The sequence below is a fragment of the Ursus americanus genome, chromosome 29, assembly GCF_024610735.1.
Source record: "Ursus americanus isolate L20-20 chromosome 29, mUrsAme1.1.p, whole genome shotgun sequence".
Lineage (NCBI taxonomy): Eukaryota > Metazoa > Chordata > Mammalia > Carnivora > Ursidae > Ursus > Ursus americanus.
Genome location: NC_142155.1, coordinates 12,607,497 through 12,626,104, shown reverse-complemented (window position 1 = coordinate 12,626,104; position 18,608 = coordinate 12,607,497). Strand labels below are relative to the sequence as shown.

General features: G+C 39.7%; 1 protein-coding gene across 2 annotated transcripts in view; it reads left to right on the top strand.

Moving 5' to 3' along the window:
* Window positions 1-15,940, top strand: part of COL19A1 (collagen type XIX alpha 1 chain) — a 286,447-nt gene extending 270,507 nt beyond the window's left edge. For both annotated transcript variants that reach the window (XM_087856904.1, XM_087856903.1), the window contains exons 50-52: window positions 8,855-8,983; window positions 15,537-15,614; window positions 15,791-15,940. In XM_087856904.1, coding sequence (XP_087713030.1) covers window positions 8,855-8,983; window positions 15,537-15,614; window positions 15,791-15,918 — 335 coding nt within the window. In that variant the 3' untranslated portion in view covers window positions 15,919-15,940. The remainder of the gene's footprint in view (window positions 1-8,854; window positions 8,984-15,536; window positions 15,615-15,790) is intronic.
* The last annotated feature ends 2,668 nt before the right edge of the window (window positions 15,941-18,608 follow it).

Below are 18,608 nucleotides of genomic sequence, written 5' to 3'. Positions count from 1 at the left end.
TAGGTAGAAAATGTTGAAGGAAAGAGTCAAGAGTCAAGGATTAGGCCTTTCTTAATGCCTTAATTGCATTCCTGCTGTTCGCTTATAAATTCTGTTAATCCATTGTTTCAGTGACCTCTGAATCCATATAGTTTTCTAAAATCCACTCTACATTTTTTTAACCTGTACCTAAGATACCACATGATTTTGTCAAATGACTTGCTAAAATCAGGATCACTCCCCACTGTGAGCTTGATAAAGCGGGAAATTTTTGTCTTTATTTTTTTTTAAGATTTTATTTATTTATTTGACAGAGAGAGAGACATCCAACAAGAGAGGGAACACAAGCAGGGGGAGTGGGAGAGGAAGAAGCAGGCTCCCAGTGGAGCAGGAAGCCCGATGCGGGGCTCAATTCAAGGACCCTGGGCCTGAGCCAAAGGCAGATGCTTAATGACCGAGCCACAGTGGGGCCCCCAAATTTTTGTCTTTAAAAAATGAATCCACATTGGCTCTCCTGGTTCCTGCTTCTTTTGCACAGCATCCTTTCTTTGCTAAGCTAAACATATATTATTGAATTTTGCAAGGAATAAGATTACAAAATGCCCCAAGTTCACCGGAAGTCTTCCTACTGCAAACATGGAATCAGCTACTTTAAGACGCTCTGATTATTTTAAGCAGTAATTAGTATTAGAGACCAAAATCTCCATGCTTGAGTGCACGTTATTTCACACGAGCCCTAGAGATGGAGCAGAGTTAACGCAGGAACTTTGGCTGCTTCCATGACAAAATAAAAAAAAAATTTTTTTTTAAGATAATGAATTCATGCTGTTGATTTCAATTTACATTGATTTCTACTAAGTATCTTTACCATGCTCTGGCATGATAGGTCATTAATACAGTTGTCTACTGTTTTTATTTCAAGCTACCAGTTTTCTCTTTATAATTCTAATGTTGCCCTTCAATCTAGAAATCCTTTTTTACTGTCTTTTTTTTTTTTTGATCTTTGAATCAAGCATCATGAAAGAGCCTCCAAACTTTGCAATCCAAACATTCCCTCTCAACAAGCATTCCTCAAGCATCAACTGCCTGAAAAAGAAAAAGGCATCTCAAGTGTTTCAAGAGAAACACTGAAAAATATAGAGGCATAGACAGGTACAGCTAATTTGCAGGACTCGATGCAGAATAAAAATGTAGGTGCCCTGATTCAAAAATGATTAAGACAGCCATAGTTAAACACTATACCAAGCATAGGACCCTTTTGAGCAAGGGACTCTGTGTGACTGCACTGGTGGCTTGTCCTTGAAGCCAGCCCTGGGCACAGGACCTCCAGGACCTCAGAAAGCATCCACACATTTACTAGACACAATCATGGAAGGGAAAATGCCAGTGAATATGTTTTTGAATTGTGATCTAAAATTCTCCTTTAACTCTTAACATCCATGGGCTCTAGTGTCAATCATTTTTTATCTCAGGCAGCTTTAATGTGGAACTTCAATGCCTTTAACGACTTTAGATTTAGTCTGAGATGTGGGAAGTGTTCATTCTGCCCAGTGGACACTGGATGAAGGCATGGCCCCTGGTGGCCTGCCCCCCGCATTCAGCAGAGGAGACGTGCCACTTCCACCCACAGAAAGCTTCCTGCTACCAACTCACAGGCCACTGTGGGGTTGTTCCTGTGAAGGACTATGCTTCTGAGGAGAGAGATCAGGGGAAATGGACCATTCTCCATCTGTCTTGGGGCAGGCTCTTGTGGCTGGCACTTCCCCCTCAGTCTGTGAGCTCCCCCTCTGCTGTCCTGCCCCAGCTTCCTCTCCCAGTCACTCCCTGCCTGCCAGGAAACAAAGGGTGGGTTCTCCCCCATTTCCCCTACCACCTTCCCCAGTCTTTCCAGCCTGGCAAGGTCCTTCAGAAGCCACATGTCTTGTCTCAAAACCACATTTTAAGGTGGCCCACAAGGGAGCTCTTTTGGGAGACTTGCAGACTCTGAGATTCTGAAATGATACCCCCTCTCCTTTCATCTCTGTTGGTACGAGTCCGGCAACACTTTCTCTCAAACAAAATTCTATCTCAAACCCAGGATTTGGTTATTTAGCACTTCTGTTAATGTGTCCCAAGATTATTCGAATTCAGTCCATTTAACTTTCCACTTAGAAGTCACTTTTCCAAGACTTCTGAACATCATTTACAGAAAGGAATAAAGAAAAACTCCATTTTCACAAATCCTAGAGCTCCCAGGCCACATTTCTCCCTTTTGGAAAGCTTTCTCTGTAAAAGCAAATGCTAATCTTCACACGTTACAGTTGTTACCTAACGTTAAACAGTGTGCCTCCGCCTCCCTCTTTGCCCTTTCACAGGACAGTGGTCTCTGTGGCAGCTAATAGTTGTCTCTGCCCCATTCACCCCTGCACAACTACAGCCTCAGGGGCAACTCTCTTTGCCCAGCAAGTCGTGGACTGTCTATGGGGGCTCAAGGGAGTGCTTGAGGGATCCCACTCCCCACTTTATCATCCTTTCACTGGAGGTCCACACTGGAGCCTAGAGTGAAGCCCAGACCAAAACCCCAAACTTGGGCTCTCCAGCTCCCTTCAGGGATTCCCAGGTCGCTGCTTTCTACAGATCTCACACTTTGGGCTCTGCCCCAAGCCAGCAAGCCTCCTTCAGCATCCTGATGCCCCCATCTCAAACCTACCCATGGTGGAAGAAGGTGATTTCCTACCAACTCCAACTCTGGGCTTCTACTGGGTCACAATGGACAAATATGCGCCCAATCCAAAGTTAAATTAAATTCCCTATTTGATTAGCCAATAGGTCAAATCCTTTTGCAAATAAGGTGACTGTACCATACAGAGTGGGGCAAGATGCTACATGTCTCGCCTTAGCCTCTTTTGGCTTTATGAGGGCTTTGCAGCTACCCACACAAATTAGGATCTTGCTAGATCTGAGCAGCTTAATTCTTGCTGTGACGCCACCCTATTATACTTGGAGGTTTTCATCAACATGCTGGAAGAATTTGCCAACCTGTGCAGGAATGTGGACACATATCCTGCTCTCTTGGTTCTTGAGACAAACTTGGAACCAACTGCAACTGTGGGAAGACAGGAAGGTTAGGGCTCTGTGTCCCTGAGTATTTCTGCCTCCAGAGCCAATGTCCCAGAAAGCCCTTTTATCCATGTTTTCCATACGTATATTTCATATATATGTGAATATGTATGAATACGTGTTATCCTGTTCTCTTGTTTCAAGTATAACACCCCTCTTGCATCTCAACAACTAAGACAGTAAATTACATATGTGTACGTACATGCATCATATATGCATACACATCTCATCTGATAGATACACATCTTGAAGATGTACGTAGACCTTTTAAATACTTCCCACAGCATAGCCTCTATTTCTTTCAATGGCCTCTTTCCATTTCTTTGTTTGGGTCTGTCATTCAGCTTATAGGCTTTCCTTAGTGCCAGGAATCCTTGGATGTCTGTTCATACAAAAGAGTAAGTTCTAAAAACCTAATCAAACGTTACGAGGGAATGGTGGGACTCACCAACCATGAGCTTCGCTGAAGGGTCGTCTAACCGGGCGTTTTAAATGAGACGACTTCAATTTCAGTGCCTTTAAGTCTTTCCTCCTATTCTGGCTGGATTTCCCAGAGGAAGTGCTTCCATTTCCTGCCTGGCTGCCAGCATTTGGAGAGCAAAGTAGGAGAATAAATGAGCACTCATTTATTCTTCTTGTTTTCAGATAGGGAAGCCCAAGACTCAGTGGGATCTTGAGCCCCTCCCCCCACCCAGGGCACACATGATCTATTTACCCTTTTCAGATAATAAACCTTCAGTTTTTTTGCTAGGTTTGGGGAGAAAAAACTACCTACCTGTATAGAGAAAGAAATTGCTAAGACTACTTCTTAAAAAGGCATTCAACTAATTCTTTCGGTTTTAGTTCCCCTTCTTTACCACGCTTCCAGAAGTAATGTGCATTGCCAATTCCTGAGCCTTTTAAGGATTTCGCGGTTTAGAACAGGTTGTTTGTCAGTTTCTAGTATGAAGATTTGGTTTTCTTGAGTCTGCTAAGTCATCTGTCACTCAGCCATCTGGGTCTCAGCTTCCAAAATTTTATCGTGTTATCTTCTTCCGTAGTCTCCCCATTCTTATGCTTTTATGCCTTTTTAAAAAATGTTACTATTGCTTTACAGGGATTCTGGTGCATGTGTTTAATCCCCGTCTTTACTGCAGTAACATTTCAAAGCAGCTTGTTTACAGAGGTGGCAAAAGATTAGGTCAGAAATAAAATGTAGCCGTTACAACCACAAAATGCATATGACTCCACCAAATGATACTGTGGAACTCACAGTTAAAATGAAACTAGAGAGTAACTACTTAAGTATATGAAAGGAAATTACTCTCCTGGTATTTTCTACCCCTTAGGAGAGAACCATATCTAATTTTGGTTTCCACATTTAAGAGATGTTATGGAAAAGCCCTGGAATAGTGAAGCCAAAAAGTGATTTACAAAACAGATTACCAAATCTATAGTTAAAGTTATTTAACCTGAAGGCTAAGAGGTAACAATAGTATCAAACAGATGACTGATTTCCCAAGGGAAATACACGTTAACTACTTTCTGTTTCCATCATAGAGTAACAAAAGAAAGTAAGTTGAAGCTGTACCAAGAAAATGGGCAATTAAACATTGGAATGGGGGGCGCCTGGGTTGCTCAGTCGTTAAGCGTCTGCCTTCGGCTCAGGGCATGGTCCTGGGGTTCTGGGATCGAGCCCCACGTCGGGCTTTTCCGCTGGGAGCCTGCTTCTTCCTCTCCCACTCCCCCTGCTTGTGTTCCCTCTCTCGCTGGCTGTCTCTCTCTCTGTCAAATGAATAAATAAAATCTTAAAAAAAAAAAATAAACATTGGAATGGGCGTTGGGAGAAAACGATGAATTTCTTTGTTTGAAAATATTTACAAATTCTGTCTGTGAAATAGAAGGTAGACATGAGCCGAATGACGTTCAAATGCCCCTTCATTCTCCATGTAACATAGTTTATCAACACATTAATATTAATGTCTGCATTATGTTGATGAGCCCATTCTCTAAGGAAGGCAAGCCATGGTCTTATTTCTGCATTGGCAGATGGCATATGTGTGTTTGGTTTACATAAGCTCCTATCTGAACTCTTCAATTTCCTGCCTCATTAGCAAGCATAGCCAAAAATGGTTTAATTGACAAAAGATCCCTGAAAACAGAGGAAAGGCAATTAAGAATACAGGTCTTTACAATTTATTTAGAGGCTCAAAAATGTATTATTTTAAATTATAGAGCTTTAGAGTAAGGTTCCGAAGAAGTAATTATCCTTTTGCTAAATGACTATTTCTGAGTGTATCTTAAAGCTAGATAATTTATAGCTAGAAGTAATTATCTAAAAGAATTCTGTTTTACTAAAAATATTAAAAACCGCCTAAAGCAAATTGCTTATAAATTCAATTCATGCATTAAAGAGGAAAAACTTAGTACCGTGAATATTTGTGTTGAGACACTGAAGGTATTCAAAGAGATATATCTCAAATTAATAAAAATTATACTCAGGCCCCTGCATGGCTCAGTCAGTTGAGCATCCAACTCTTTTTTTTTTAAGATTTTATTTATTTATTTGACAGAGAGAGACAGCCAGAGAGAGAGGGAACACAAGCAGGGGGAGTGGGAGAGGAAGAAGCAGGCTCTTAGTGGAGGAGCCTGATGTGGGGCTCAAACCCAGAACGCTGGGATCATGCCCTGAGCCGAAGGCAGATGCTTAACCGCTGCACTACCCAGGCACCCTGAGCATCCAACTCTTGATTTTAGCTCAGGTCATGATCTCATGTGTCGTGAGATCGAGCCCTGCCTCGGGCTCTGCGCTCAGCGGGGAGTCTGCTTGGAGATTCTCTCTCTCCCTCTCCCTCTGCCCCTACCCCACTTTAAAAAAAAAAAGAAAAATTGTACTGAAATATATATCTCTTTTTAGTGCAAAACAGCAAATAATATGCAGAGTTTTAAACTGAATTTCATATTTGTTTGTAAAACACCCAGTTTACAATTTCATATAATAAAGAGATATCTACATTCAATATAATGATTTGCAAAACTATAACTATATACCAATTACAAACTTGTTTTATCCATTTAGTTATTGGGAACAAATGTATGAACACCAGCCAAACATATCCCAGGTGGATAGTGAGGTAATAAGTTTTGCCCAAAGGACTGTATTTTAATACCACTCAGGGATGATTCGTCAGATCCTTACTGGTCTTCTACCATCCCTGTCAATCAATCTGCATCCAGAGATTCTCATTCGTGGGTGTTGTGATGCTTCCATTCTGCTTGCTTTATAATGTGAGAAAAGCAGTGCAGAGTGATTGCTCCTTTGATAATTATACCTAATAGTCCATGTTTTTTAGGGCTTTTCCCTTAATAATTTCATTTGAAAATAAGTTTGTTTTACTTTCTCAAGCAGCACAGGGCCTACATTTTTTAAGTAAATTTTTTATTGAAAGCCTTTTGAAAAATAGGTTTTCCTAGGGAATAATTTGCTCTTTATCAGAAGTTTGTAAAACACACATATCTGCTTAAGTGAAATGTGCCTTAGAGTTCAGCTGAATGAACTAAACTGAGTGAAGAGGCTAGAGAAAATTGAAGTAACTCTTTACAAGGTCTTCATGATTTGGCCTTTGTTTTTCTAATTGGCAGCTATAGTTTCCAGAATGTTGCTGTCATTTGGTCTTATCTACAAAGTAAATACTAATTTAATCAGTAAGAAAATTTTCTGGAAGGTTTGTCTATACCAAACCCATGCTGAAATCTTTACATTAAAGATTCATTTTTTTCTTACACACTAGGTGTATCCTTGGAAAATTGGGTGTAAGTTAGTTTTACAAATGAAATCATTTGAATTTGCTTTTTGAAGAAAATATATGAAAAAAAAAAAAGAAAGAATGCGGTGAATATCTTTTGTCATGCTTAAGGACATGCCCTGCTCCAGTTTCTGTTTTAAATCTAGTTATGCATGTATTCTATTTGTTAAATGTGAGGTATATAAAATATAAACAAACCAAGCAAGTTTAAATAAAGAATCCAATGATAGATTGTATTTATAATGAGCTTTGGATTAATTTGCACTAATGATTTCACTAAAATTAATTCCTATGGTAGTAAAGTATTGAAGATGGTTTTGAGGAAAAATTGAACTGGACAATGGCCTATGTAGAATTTTATAACAGAGAAGTCAATAGTAATAAGTACAATCTTAGAATGATTATTCAAAAAAGCAATTCCAAGAAGGAATGTCTTATATAATGGGACGAGATTTTAGTCATAAAATAAAGTTTATCAGCAGATAATCTTTATAGCATATGGGGCTTATAAAACGTGGATAATAGCATAGGATGATAATCTCTTTCAGGCTTTATCTAGGATTCCTGAACAAGAGCACTTAATGCAGAAAGTATAAAATGCCCAATACAGAGCCCTGCTTACAGAGACTGTTTAATGTAATTAATGATATGTCTTATTTAGGAATTTATTTTAGAGTGAAAATTCTCATTTATATTTTCATTTTTCATATTTCCATTTTCTTTGAACTTCCTAAGTTTCCAGATCCTTTCAATTTCATGAGTTACTAATGCACTGACGTTCTGTAATGTACTCACTTTTATCCAAAGGCATTATTGGTCTATTAATAAATCTCTAAATAAAGTACTAATAGTTGCATGACACTAATGCCGCCTATAACGATACGTTCATGGTCTGATGACTGAGCTCACCCCATAGAAACCCTTTTAATCCATCCTCGCTTCCCTCCCTGGAGTCTTTCTTTAGGACCCAGATAAACAGTGTCAGGCTCCAGGCAGTTTGGTGAATGAACGAAAGGGCAAATGGCAATGATGTGTTCCTTGGGAAGGCAGCATTACCTCCAGGGGAAGTATTCAATTCATAAAGGTCACATCACTCAACACCTGCAAAAGATTTTGCTATTTTTATTGACATTTCTAAATGTTCTGGGTAATTTGTCAACTTCTCATAACTCCTGTGTTCTTTGTTTCAATGTTTTCTTCAGGTTCACGGGAAAGCATAGAAGCTTTTTATTGTTTTACTCTGGCTATGATGGGAATTCAGTGAGAGCATGTTCATAGGGACCAATGCTGAATTTTCTTCTTTGGCCAAATTAGATGTAGTCCCTACTAAAACCATGCCTGAATAATGAGACTAACTGGAAATCAAACCAGAAAAAGTGAATAACATTGAGGGTGTATAATAAGACATTTTTTTAAAAAAAGCAGAATTTGGGACGCCTGGGTGGCTCAGTTGGTTAAGCATCTGCCTTTGGCTCAGGTCATGATCCTGGGGTCCTGGGATTGAGCCCCACATTGGGCTCCCTGCTCCACGGAGAGCCTGCTTCTCCCTCTCCTCCCTGCTTGTGCTCTCTCTCATTATCTCTGTCTCTTTCTGTCTCTCTCAAATAAATAAATAAAATCTTTAGGGGGAAAAAACCCATCTTTTAATAGAAACCTAAAATTCTCTCTGTAACTCATTACCAGGAGTTAATTAGATTCCAGCAGTAGACTTGCTGCATCTCTGAAACACGGAAAATTCTCAGACCCTCTGATCAGCACAGGTGGTCTGCATTTATATTCAGACAACTTTATACAATCCATTTTGTTCGACCAATCAATAAAACAACTCTCTCAGCAGTCAGGCCAGTTAGTAAATTAGATGTGCTTAAATTGAAAACCAAGTAGGGTTTTTTTTTTGTTGTTGTTGAATTTCATGTAAAAAAATTGGAAAAATGTTGATGTAAAAAATATTTCTATTACATGATATACTATTTTTTCTTTCATAAATAAAGAAAGGATGGCCGTGTTCCTATCGCAGCTGAAGCTGCCAGCTGCAATGTTGGCTGCTCAAGCTCACGGGAGGCCTGGTCCACCAGGAAAGGATGGATTACCTGGGCCACCAGGAGACCCTGGACCGCAAGGTAAGTCTTCAAGTATAGTACTTGTTTAGAACATGCTAATCACAGTGAAAGCAAATATCTATGCATATACATATGTATGTGTACATATGTACATACACATAGTGATTTATCCTAGTGACATTCTAGCAGTTGATATTTAACTATTACGACGTCAAGGTTAAAACTGACTAATAATTACATGCTACTATAAGTGTATTTTAATAATATTTGTTATAAGAATAGCTGCAACAATGATTGCTTATATGCCATTATTTGGTGGGAATCAAGAGTTGTTTATGCCTCCCTATTGATGTAATTCGACAACAACAAGAATCATCTTAGTATCCCAAAAAAACTGAGGAAAGAGTCATAAGAGATGCCACTGCAGTAGTGATTAAGGTCCAAGTAAAATTTTAAGAAATGTTAGAATCCTTCCCCATATGGTTTCTAAAATTTTTAAAACAACACTTTACTTAAATTGGCAAAAAATTAAGGTTCCACTGGTAACAAATTGACAGAAGACATGATTCTGAGCACAGCTTGACTAAATTAAGCCGGCAAGACCATTTTCTGGAAATCTGGTTAGCAATCAGCAGAGAACCCAAATAGACCCTGATTTAGAAGAGTCACAGCTCTGACAAGGAAATATTAAATCTAGTAAGTGCATAGCATGAAAGAGAAAAAAAGGGAAACTCCTTTTCATGTGTTACCACTGAGGAGCTCAAGGGTCCTCCTTGAAATAATCAAAAGTTTGTATAAAGGAGAAAACAGAGAGTGAACATCGAAAGTGCGAGAGAATACAGTCCAGAATACTATCTATGCAGAGAATTATTTTTCTTTCACTAGTTCACTGTCCTCCCTACTGCTTCTCTGTAGCATGAGCCTGGTTTTCCATAGGAAGTGCCCAAGTGACTGACAGGCCCTTCCTCGTCCGAAAAAACAACTATCTCCAATCACTGGGTCTGTTGGAGTCTTACCTTCCGTCACAGCTGACAAGGCTTTCAATTTAGTTAGCACGATGTGAAGCAACAGAGACACCGCTCTAGTTCACCCAAACTAAACAGTGTCCCTGAGATCATAGAGAAGTTTGGCTGATGGTTGGAAGAAAATGTATGGAGACAGGTAGAGCCTTCTGTGTGTAGACTGTTGTCTAGAAGGTAGTTAATTATTATCTTTTGCTAGTTGGGTCTGTTCTGAAGTCAGAGTCTATGAATCTAGAACCAAGAGCTTGAAGGCTCACCTAAAGATGGATGATGGCTCAAAGCACCTGAAGCATAAGATCTGTTAACACCAATAGCAGAAAAAATACGGACTGATGCTACAAATAGCTGTGGTCAAAGAGGACAAGAATAGTAGGAAAATCAGGATTATCAAGGGAAATAGTTGTGGAACTGAAGTCACCTGTCCGCACAAACTCCTGTCTCCAGGCTCCCTCCCCATGTAGGGAAGGCCCATCTGGAAGGCCTTCAGTCAGAGGCAATGCCAAGACAGCCATGTTAGTGAAGCTTTTGGAAAAAGACTGTTCACCACTCAAATTATCTTCCATTTTGTGCAAGATTTCTGTGGAATTTATCTATTTACTTAAGAAATCTTCTAGACGACTTCTACTCTTGATAAGACTTTTGGGCTCAATTCTTGATTTGGAAAGACTTCCCTATATGATTTCCAACTTTTTAAAAACCAACGTTTAGTGAAATTGACAAAGCTTGTGCTCGCTCCAGCAGCACATATGCTAAAACTGACAAAACTTTTGTCCTGCCATGGAGTTTCTAACAGACATACTTTGACTCCAATTCAGTTAGCTGTCTTTTCAACTTTCATATGATAGCTCCTTTCCAGTATTTGTTAAATTTGCCAGAAAAGCAGCAGAAAAATTAAAACCTACATGAAATGGGGTCCATTTTTAAGGAGTACTTGCCTGTAGTCACACTATACTGATAAAGCCACCAAGAAATCTTGCTGTAAAAAAGAAAACAAGAGGCTGCTGTTTGATTTTTGGTGCCTCTCCAAGAGTTCACAAGTAATTGAAGGGTTTGTCTGTGGTAGAGAAATAGGAAGTGTTCAGAGGATAAAGTTATGCATATAGGCTCCAAGTTTTGCTCTGCCTGACTTAAAAGTTTTCTCCAAAAGGAAGGAAACAAAATGCATATAAAACTGTTACCCTAGTGTCCATTGCAGACGTCAGACGCTGTTGGCTGAATTAGTCCTCTTCGTGACACAGCATGATTGAGTTTGAGAAAAGATTGAAGTGAGAAAAGCAGCACAGAAAGGGAAAGAAAGTGTGGGCACCGAGCCTGGCACAGCATGTCCTGCCCACTCATGGATTCTGTTTGATGGTGGCTCTTCTGAAATTTTTAAGAGACTTTTTTTCCCAGTATTTTTTAGGAAAGAAATCCACTTTCATTTAAAAGGTGGTTTGAATTGAAATGTGTCCTTTAGGAGGAGTCCTTTATTATCTGATTATCTTAAGAGCAGGACAGAAATTTTAGGGGTCTCGTAAGTTTCCTGTGCAATCCTGAGAAGCAGGCGACACGCAGAAAGCAATGAGGACATTGACGGGACCCTAGGACCGACACTCAATCCTAGCTGAGAAAGGGAGGTACTGCTCCTACCCAGATTCTGACAATAGAAACTCAGATCCTCTTTCAGTGCCCTGTCTTCTTGCGGTGAAAATAGAAACCACTGTGTTCTGGGTTGACATGCTTCATTTGCATTTTCCCTGAAGTTCCAAAGGAGGTGATCGTTGACGTCTTTTTTAAATTTAAAAGCACTTCTAGACAACTTTATATTTTAACCATGCCGTGGGATTCTGACTATTGCCTTCCCTCTGTGCAGTGGGAGAACTTTCCTTAGTGTTTGTTCCCACCCCGGATCTGCAGCGTAGGTTCCGATGGCTTGTGCAGTGGGGGTGAGCAGGAAGGTGCCACCCTAGGATCAAAGAAGCCCAGCGGCAGGATGCAGCTGGGTTTCCATATACACACGAGCGAGGCGGGTCCTCCCGACAGCCCTGAACCTCTTGGAGTTTCATGAGAAAGAACTTTATTTAAACTTTTTCCAAACACAACTGATTCTCCACTTCTGAAAATTCTGAAGAGCAGATGCTACCCTTGAAAGTCCTGTTTCAGAAAGAGCCCCACCCACAGAGTAGATGTGGAATCAGGAGTGTCCTCCATCCATTTTGAAAGGACATTATTGGGAATGGTTGTTCTTACTTTGGAATTTTTAAAGTTTTGCTGTTTGGGGTTTATAATGAAGAAAGCCTTCTGTTCTATGTCAGCCGCTGCCCCATAGAGGAGTTCACGGGACTGATACAGATCAGACCTGTTGTGTCTGTTAGTGTAAGGGCCTCTGGAAACGGGAGGCGAGTGTGTCACAAGGCCTGAGGCGCTCAGCAGCCCGTCGGTGGGCTGGGACACAGGAGCCTGAGTGACTACTCAGGTGTGCCGCAGGCCCCCACGGAAGAACTGTCCCTCCCCAAATGCTGGAGACACTCCTTTCATGGCCACTTTGTCCAGTATCCAGATAGACGCACCGATTTACAGATTTGGAAGTAAATCCCCGGGGTCGAAACAGAAATCTGTCTACGGAAAGTGCCTCAAGTCTGCCATCTAAAACACGCCAACAAGCACCAAGTTTCTTTAATGACTAGGACATCGCTAGTCAGACGCTGTAGATTAGGACATCACTGTGGTTTTCTTTCCCCACCTAAGCTACGGTGATATCGAACTGTCACCCTGAATACTTACAGGCCATGGAGATACGTGTCCATTGACGGGCAGACCTGCCTTTTATTCTTTTCTAAATTTCAAGAGAGGCCTACCCTAAAGGGGTGAAAAAGCTTAATTCTAGAAAATGGGAAAGCTCTTTTTGACTTTATTAGCATTCTTATCTGAAGTTTTGTTGTGAAGCAATTATAAGATAAGACCCTATGGCTTTAGGACAGCCTTCATAAGGAACTAGCTTGAGACCTTATTAGGAAAATTGAGAGTAAAAGGTCTCATGTGCTTGTACAATTCAACAGCAATAGTAGGTAGTTATTAACCTAATGAACTGAGAGCTTTGTACAAATAAATCATTACATTTGACAGGAGAAATGTACATGTTACCCTCGTCTGCAAATATGCGAACTGCTGTTTCTTGTTTTGTGATCCCATATGCACTGAAATCCACGTGGAACGATAAATTATTGCATTGTATTAAAATCTGAGAACTGAATTTGAATATGTAAGTTTTAGCAGATACGGTCTCCGTTTGGAATTGTGTCACAGGCTTGTTAATCCACTTGATAATCGAAAGTTCATACACCTTTTGCTTTTCTTCTTTCTTCCTCATTTTTTAGCCTATGATCTAAAGCACTTACTGAGATAGCTTGAGGGTCAACTTTATAATTTTTCATAATAGTCGGACCTGCGTTGAACTATCAAATACACCTCATGTAACAAATGTTATTTTACTGCAGAAATGTTCAAATAATGGAATTGGATGGGTGTTTTCAAATGACCCTAAAGATAAACCTTTTTCCTTGCTTTTCACACAAGTTAAATGAAAGTTACTTATATAAAAGAAATTCTGGTAATATTTTAAATTTGAACATGTATCAACTTCAGATATCATGCCACATGTTCAAACCACTATTGTCTCTATAATCTACGATTTTATTGAATGCCTGTAACAGTTTTCAGGTATAAATGTATGAAAATTTCTCCCTGGTTATATTTCCAATATGTGCCTCAAAATATTTCCTGAATATGTATGCTTTTTTCCCCACTATTTTCACATATATGCTCAGGTGACACCTCTAAAGTAAAAAAAAAAATACTGGTGTGATCCCATTGCTTATCATTTCAATTATAATGTGTGTACTGTATGGTCAAGTAAAAATGAAGATGCCAGCCCCAAAACTGATGTCTAATTTTCAACAGTAACGGGAAATCATTTGTCTTACATTGTGCTCATAGAAAACATTAAAATTTGTCCTCTTATCATGTTCTGCTGTAATAACACCCCTTTACAGAAAGGCACAGCTAAGTCAGGACCTACTTCTCCTACTGAGAGGCTCTCCTGATTGTCTCTGTTGTGTGTTTGCAAGTTTCAGCGTGACTGCTTTGTTAATTTCAAACTAGGTGTAGTCTGTAAGCTGCTGTTTAAGTATGAGAAATTAGAAATTAAACTCCATTTACCATCATCATGAAACTTTAGAGCCACAAAACCTTTTCATCTAACAGAGTCTTACATGGATGCCAATATATAAAACACAGGTAAAAAGTGTTTTATACTTTATATTTTTTATTTGCAAATTTATCTTTTTTTTTAAGTATCATTGACACACAATGGTACATTAGTTTCAGGTGTACAACACAGTGCTTAACAAGTCTGTGCATTACACTGTGCTCACCACAAGTGTAGCTACCATCTGTCACCATACAACACTATTACAATATCATTGACTATATTCACTATGCTGGATCTCTTATTTCCGTGACTTATTCATTCCATAGCAGGAAGCCTGTATCTCCCACCCCCCTTCACCCATTTTCCCCATCCCACCACTCCCCTCCCCTCTAGCAACCATCAGTTTGTATCCTGTATTTATAGGTCTGTTTTGCTTTTGTTTATTTATTCACTTGTTTCATTTTTCAGATTCTACATATAAGTGAAATCATATGGTATTTGTCTTTTTGCTTTTTAAAAGCAGAGATAAGTGTTCCCAGAGGCAAAAATTACTCTGCACTAGTCTAACTCAGGTGACAACAAGCATATTCAAGGATAAGAATGATTTTATCTTAAAATGTATACAGATCTTAGACCTAATTCACTTTGGCTAAGGGATCTTAAATTGATGAAGTGAGCTTGGATGAATCTCAACCTCCTTGCTTTCTGGCATTGTTGAAGCACCTAGTCCTTTGGAGTTATGAACTGCCATGTGAAAACATGGGCTTTCTGGTTTAACACTCCTTGGAAGGGATGTAATGTTGATATAGGTGGTGATTTGAACAAAGATCTGATTTGTCCTCTCCTGACCTCTGGAATGGATGTCCATATACTCACACTGTTACTGTCATTTATTAAAATCATGAATTTTTGTTCCTTTCATTGCCTTTAATTTTTAGACTAAGGTCCAGATTCTTGTTGTCATATCATCTTGTCCTCATACTAAGCAGAACTCTGTCAGTAAGCTTCTTATATTCAACCTATATCTAGCCTCCTGTCAGAATTCTCACTGAAGAGGGTTCATGCACCTTGTCATAGCTATTTATAGGTGATATGAATGATTGATTTGAGTTATTTAGGTATCATTTTTCAGGGTCAAAAAATCTCACTATCAGTAGTTTGACTAGTTGGAACTTTTATGGTAGCTGCATATTTCAAAGCTCCTCATTGTGTATTGCACCTAATCTGTTTCATGTGTAAGCCTAAGGAGATGATCGTGCAAAACAGATAGCTAATGTACTGTTTAGGTTAAGTGAAGGAATAACGTAAATTTTGTGGATTAAGAACATGATTCTCGTATGTGCTCTGTTGCCACAGAACACTCTTACTTCTTGTGTCTCTCTTTTATGTATCTCTCATTTAGGCTACCGAGGACAGAAGGGAGAAAGAGGGGAGCCTGGAATTGGGCTTCCAGGGAGTCCGGGTCTTCCTGGGACTTCAGGTAATAGTGATATTATCTTCACAACCCGAGCAAGCCTCTAAAAACAGGACCTGCACCTTCTTGCCTGTGGCGCTTGTGTGTTGCTGCACATGAAGTTGAATGACCATGTTGGTTGGAGTGAGGGAGGACGAGCCATGTGTGATCTGCATTCTGATGGGGGTCTTTTATTTCATTAGCTCCGGGTTTGCCAGGCTCACCGGGTGCCCCAGGGCCCCAGGGCCCCCCAGGACCTAGTGGAAGATGTAATCCAGAAGATTGCCTCTATCCTGTGTCTCATGCCCGTCAGCGGACAGGTGGGAAATAAACACACCTGAGGAAGACTTGACACTGAGCTATCTTAATACTCTCAACCCTCATGATATGTGGGTGACTTTTTTTTTTCTTGGTTTTTGTTTTTGGTAGGCCAGACATTAAAGGCAACAATTGGAATCCTATTCCTATAGTAATTGGGATATCAGCATTTTCAGCTTTTCCCAATTCATTCCATATGTTTTGCTTTACCATTACTATGATTTTTATTCAGGATCTTCTAGGAACTAAGCAAGCAAATCTTGTCATTAGTTCTTCTTCAAGATGAAATTATATCTTATGATTTAGTAGGCTGATGGTGATATACATTTTCTAGTCTTATCAACTTGTTTTTGGCCTTTGAGTTCTGCATTTTAAAGTTTTCTTGGAGTTTAAATTTGCCATCATTGCTAAAAATTTCAACTTTTTTGACATAGTGCATTGCTCCTGCTCAATGTTTTTTGAATACTTTTATAGCTGAAGAATTCTTATACCATCCTATGTCCATCCTGCTTACACAGAGAAATAGATAGGCAATAAGAGCTTCACTTCATAACTCATTTTGGAAAAAAAAAAAAAACCAAAACCCAGGAGGCTATTTTATCAGGGAGCCCCAAACCCACCATAGCCAATGACTGAAATGATTTTGTTAATTCTGTATAATGAGCTCAGTTCAAAGCAATCACCACTGGCATGAATCTGTGCTGCATGAAAAGAGGGGAACAGAGTCTAATTGTACAAGAGCTCCACAAGAAAAGCCCAACACTGCAGTCTCTTCATTGAGAGACAGAAGGCAGTTTTCCCTAAGAGGTGTTTGATGGTGGAGTCATCAAGCTGCCTTTGGTACCTTTGAAACTTAAATGGCCTAGCAAAGTCTTGGGGTCCTGGTATCCATTATCCTTCTGGCTGGATCACTCTCCGACTTTAAGACAAGAACTGGCCATCAGAGTAAAGGATGGGATTTGTAGCAACTGGGAAAGAATGCCCTTGATCTAGAAGATGAAGGTGCGATGTGTATTGAGGAGGTGAAGCCCAAGAGCTCTTACGGAGAAACAGAATTCTGGAGAAACAGGGCAGCCAAGGAAAGCCATGGGACCGGATATGCAAGTAGCACTCAGACCAAAGAGTTAGCACTAACCTCGGGGGAAACAACAGGCACTGTGAAGACTGCGGCCTCTGACAGGGAACCAAAGTACAGTGACCACCGACCCAATTGCTTACTGAAGTATTTTTATTGCCTAGCTATACATTATTTTGAGAGGTTGAAAACTGATTTTCTAGAACCTTGGGCATGAGGATGTCGCTGAAGTCTAAACAGTGGGTCCCACAGATGCGGTGAGTGTGCCGCGCAGAGCCCTCCTGTTGAGGAAATGGGGAGGCCCTGCCTCTTCAAAGGGCAGCGCAGATTCCAGTTTGGCTACAACAGTCCAGAATGGTTGCTTTTATTTGTTAATTGGAAAATGAATTTAGAAAGACAAGCCCACTGAGACTGGAACAAGCTATGAACCGAGTTGTGTAGGGAGGCTTTTGTTCAAATGCACCCATGATTTGAACTGGTTTTCATTATAGACGAACGAACTGCGGGTCAGGTACTGTCTACATGGCTGTGCGCACACACAACCATTTCGTTATTTCGTATTGAATTATGTTGTGTATTTCAATTCCAGGTTTGTTTATTTTATTCGCTAAGGTTATTTTATTTATTTCCAATGTTTTCAACTTTAAATGGATTTTCTTCTTCATTTTCTTTCCTGTGCAATACCTACAATGGTGCTGTGTTGTAGATTACACAATTGGAATATACATATGCACTTTCTTAGTAAAATGATAAATTATCCCTCCCAAAAATGTACAGAGATCCAAAATCTGGTGCTATGTGTATATCTTGAGCTTTTAATTCATTGAACTTTAGTTTTATGGATTTTCTGAAAGCTTCCAACTCATCTGCCACTCCTTTATTTACTTGAACTTGTCACGAAGCTACACATTTTATATGTTTTCAGAGATTATTTTTTCATATTAATTAGTAGGTTGTTTATCCTTTGCCTCTTTGCTGATCCAGAAGTACTCACATTAGCATGTTCATGCTCTCATGAACTTTTTTGCTGCTGGTGATCAGTGTATTTTTCCTTGTTTTCTTTGAGTCTTAGATATCCAGAAAAAGACTCCATTCATTTTCTTGTTTTATAACTTCTGTTCATTTTAATTCCACAGAATACGTCATGCATCCTTTCTTACAAATTGTATGTTTAGGAACCTTTCTTTTTCTAAATTCCATTAACTGCTGGGCTGGTTTATTCCTGTTCCAAGAATTTGGATTTATTCAAGTGGATTAAGGGGGACGGGAAATGTCATGTTCTACGATGCATACAACAAAATAGAGCTCATTGATTCAAGCTCATTTGTTATAACTGACACATATGACAATCTACCTTTGGCATAAGTAGAAAAATGGGACTGTGTCCACATGGAGCGAGCTCCTCTCACCCTATTGAACATTTACCTTCCAACGCTTGTTCTTGTCTCACATGATCGGCAACCAAGAGCGAGGACAAAACCTGGGCCCAGCTAACACAACACCAAATAAAGTGGACATTTGGCAATTGTCTAATGCCCTTAATATTAAGGAAGTGGATAATTAAGACCCCTAATTTGGTGGTTGCAAACTCTGTTGTATCATTTTATGCCATTCCAAAGCATTTGTTT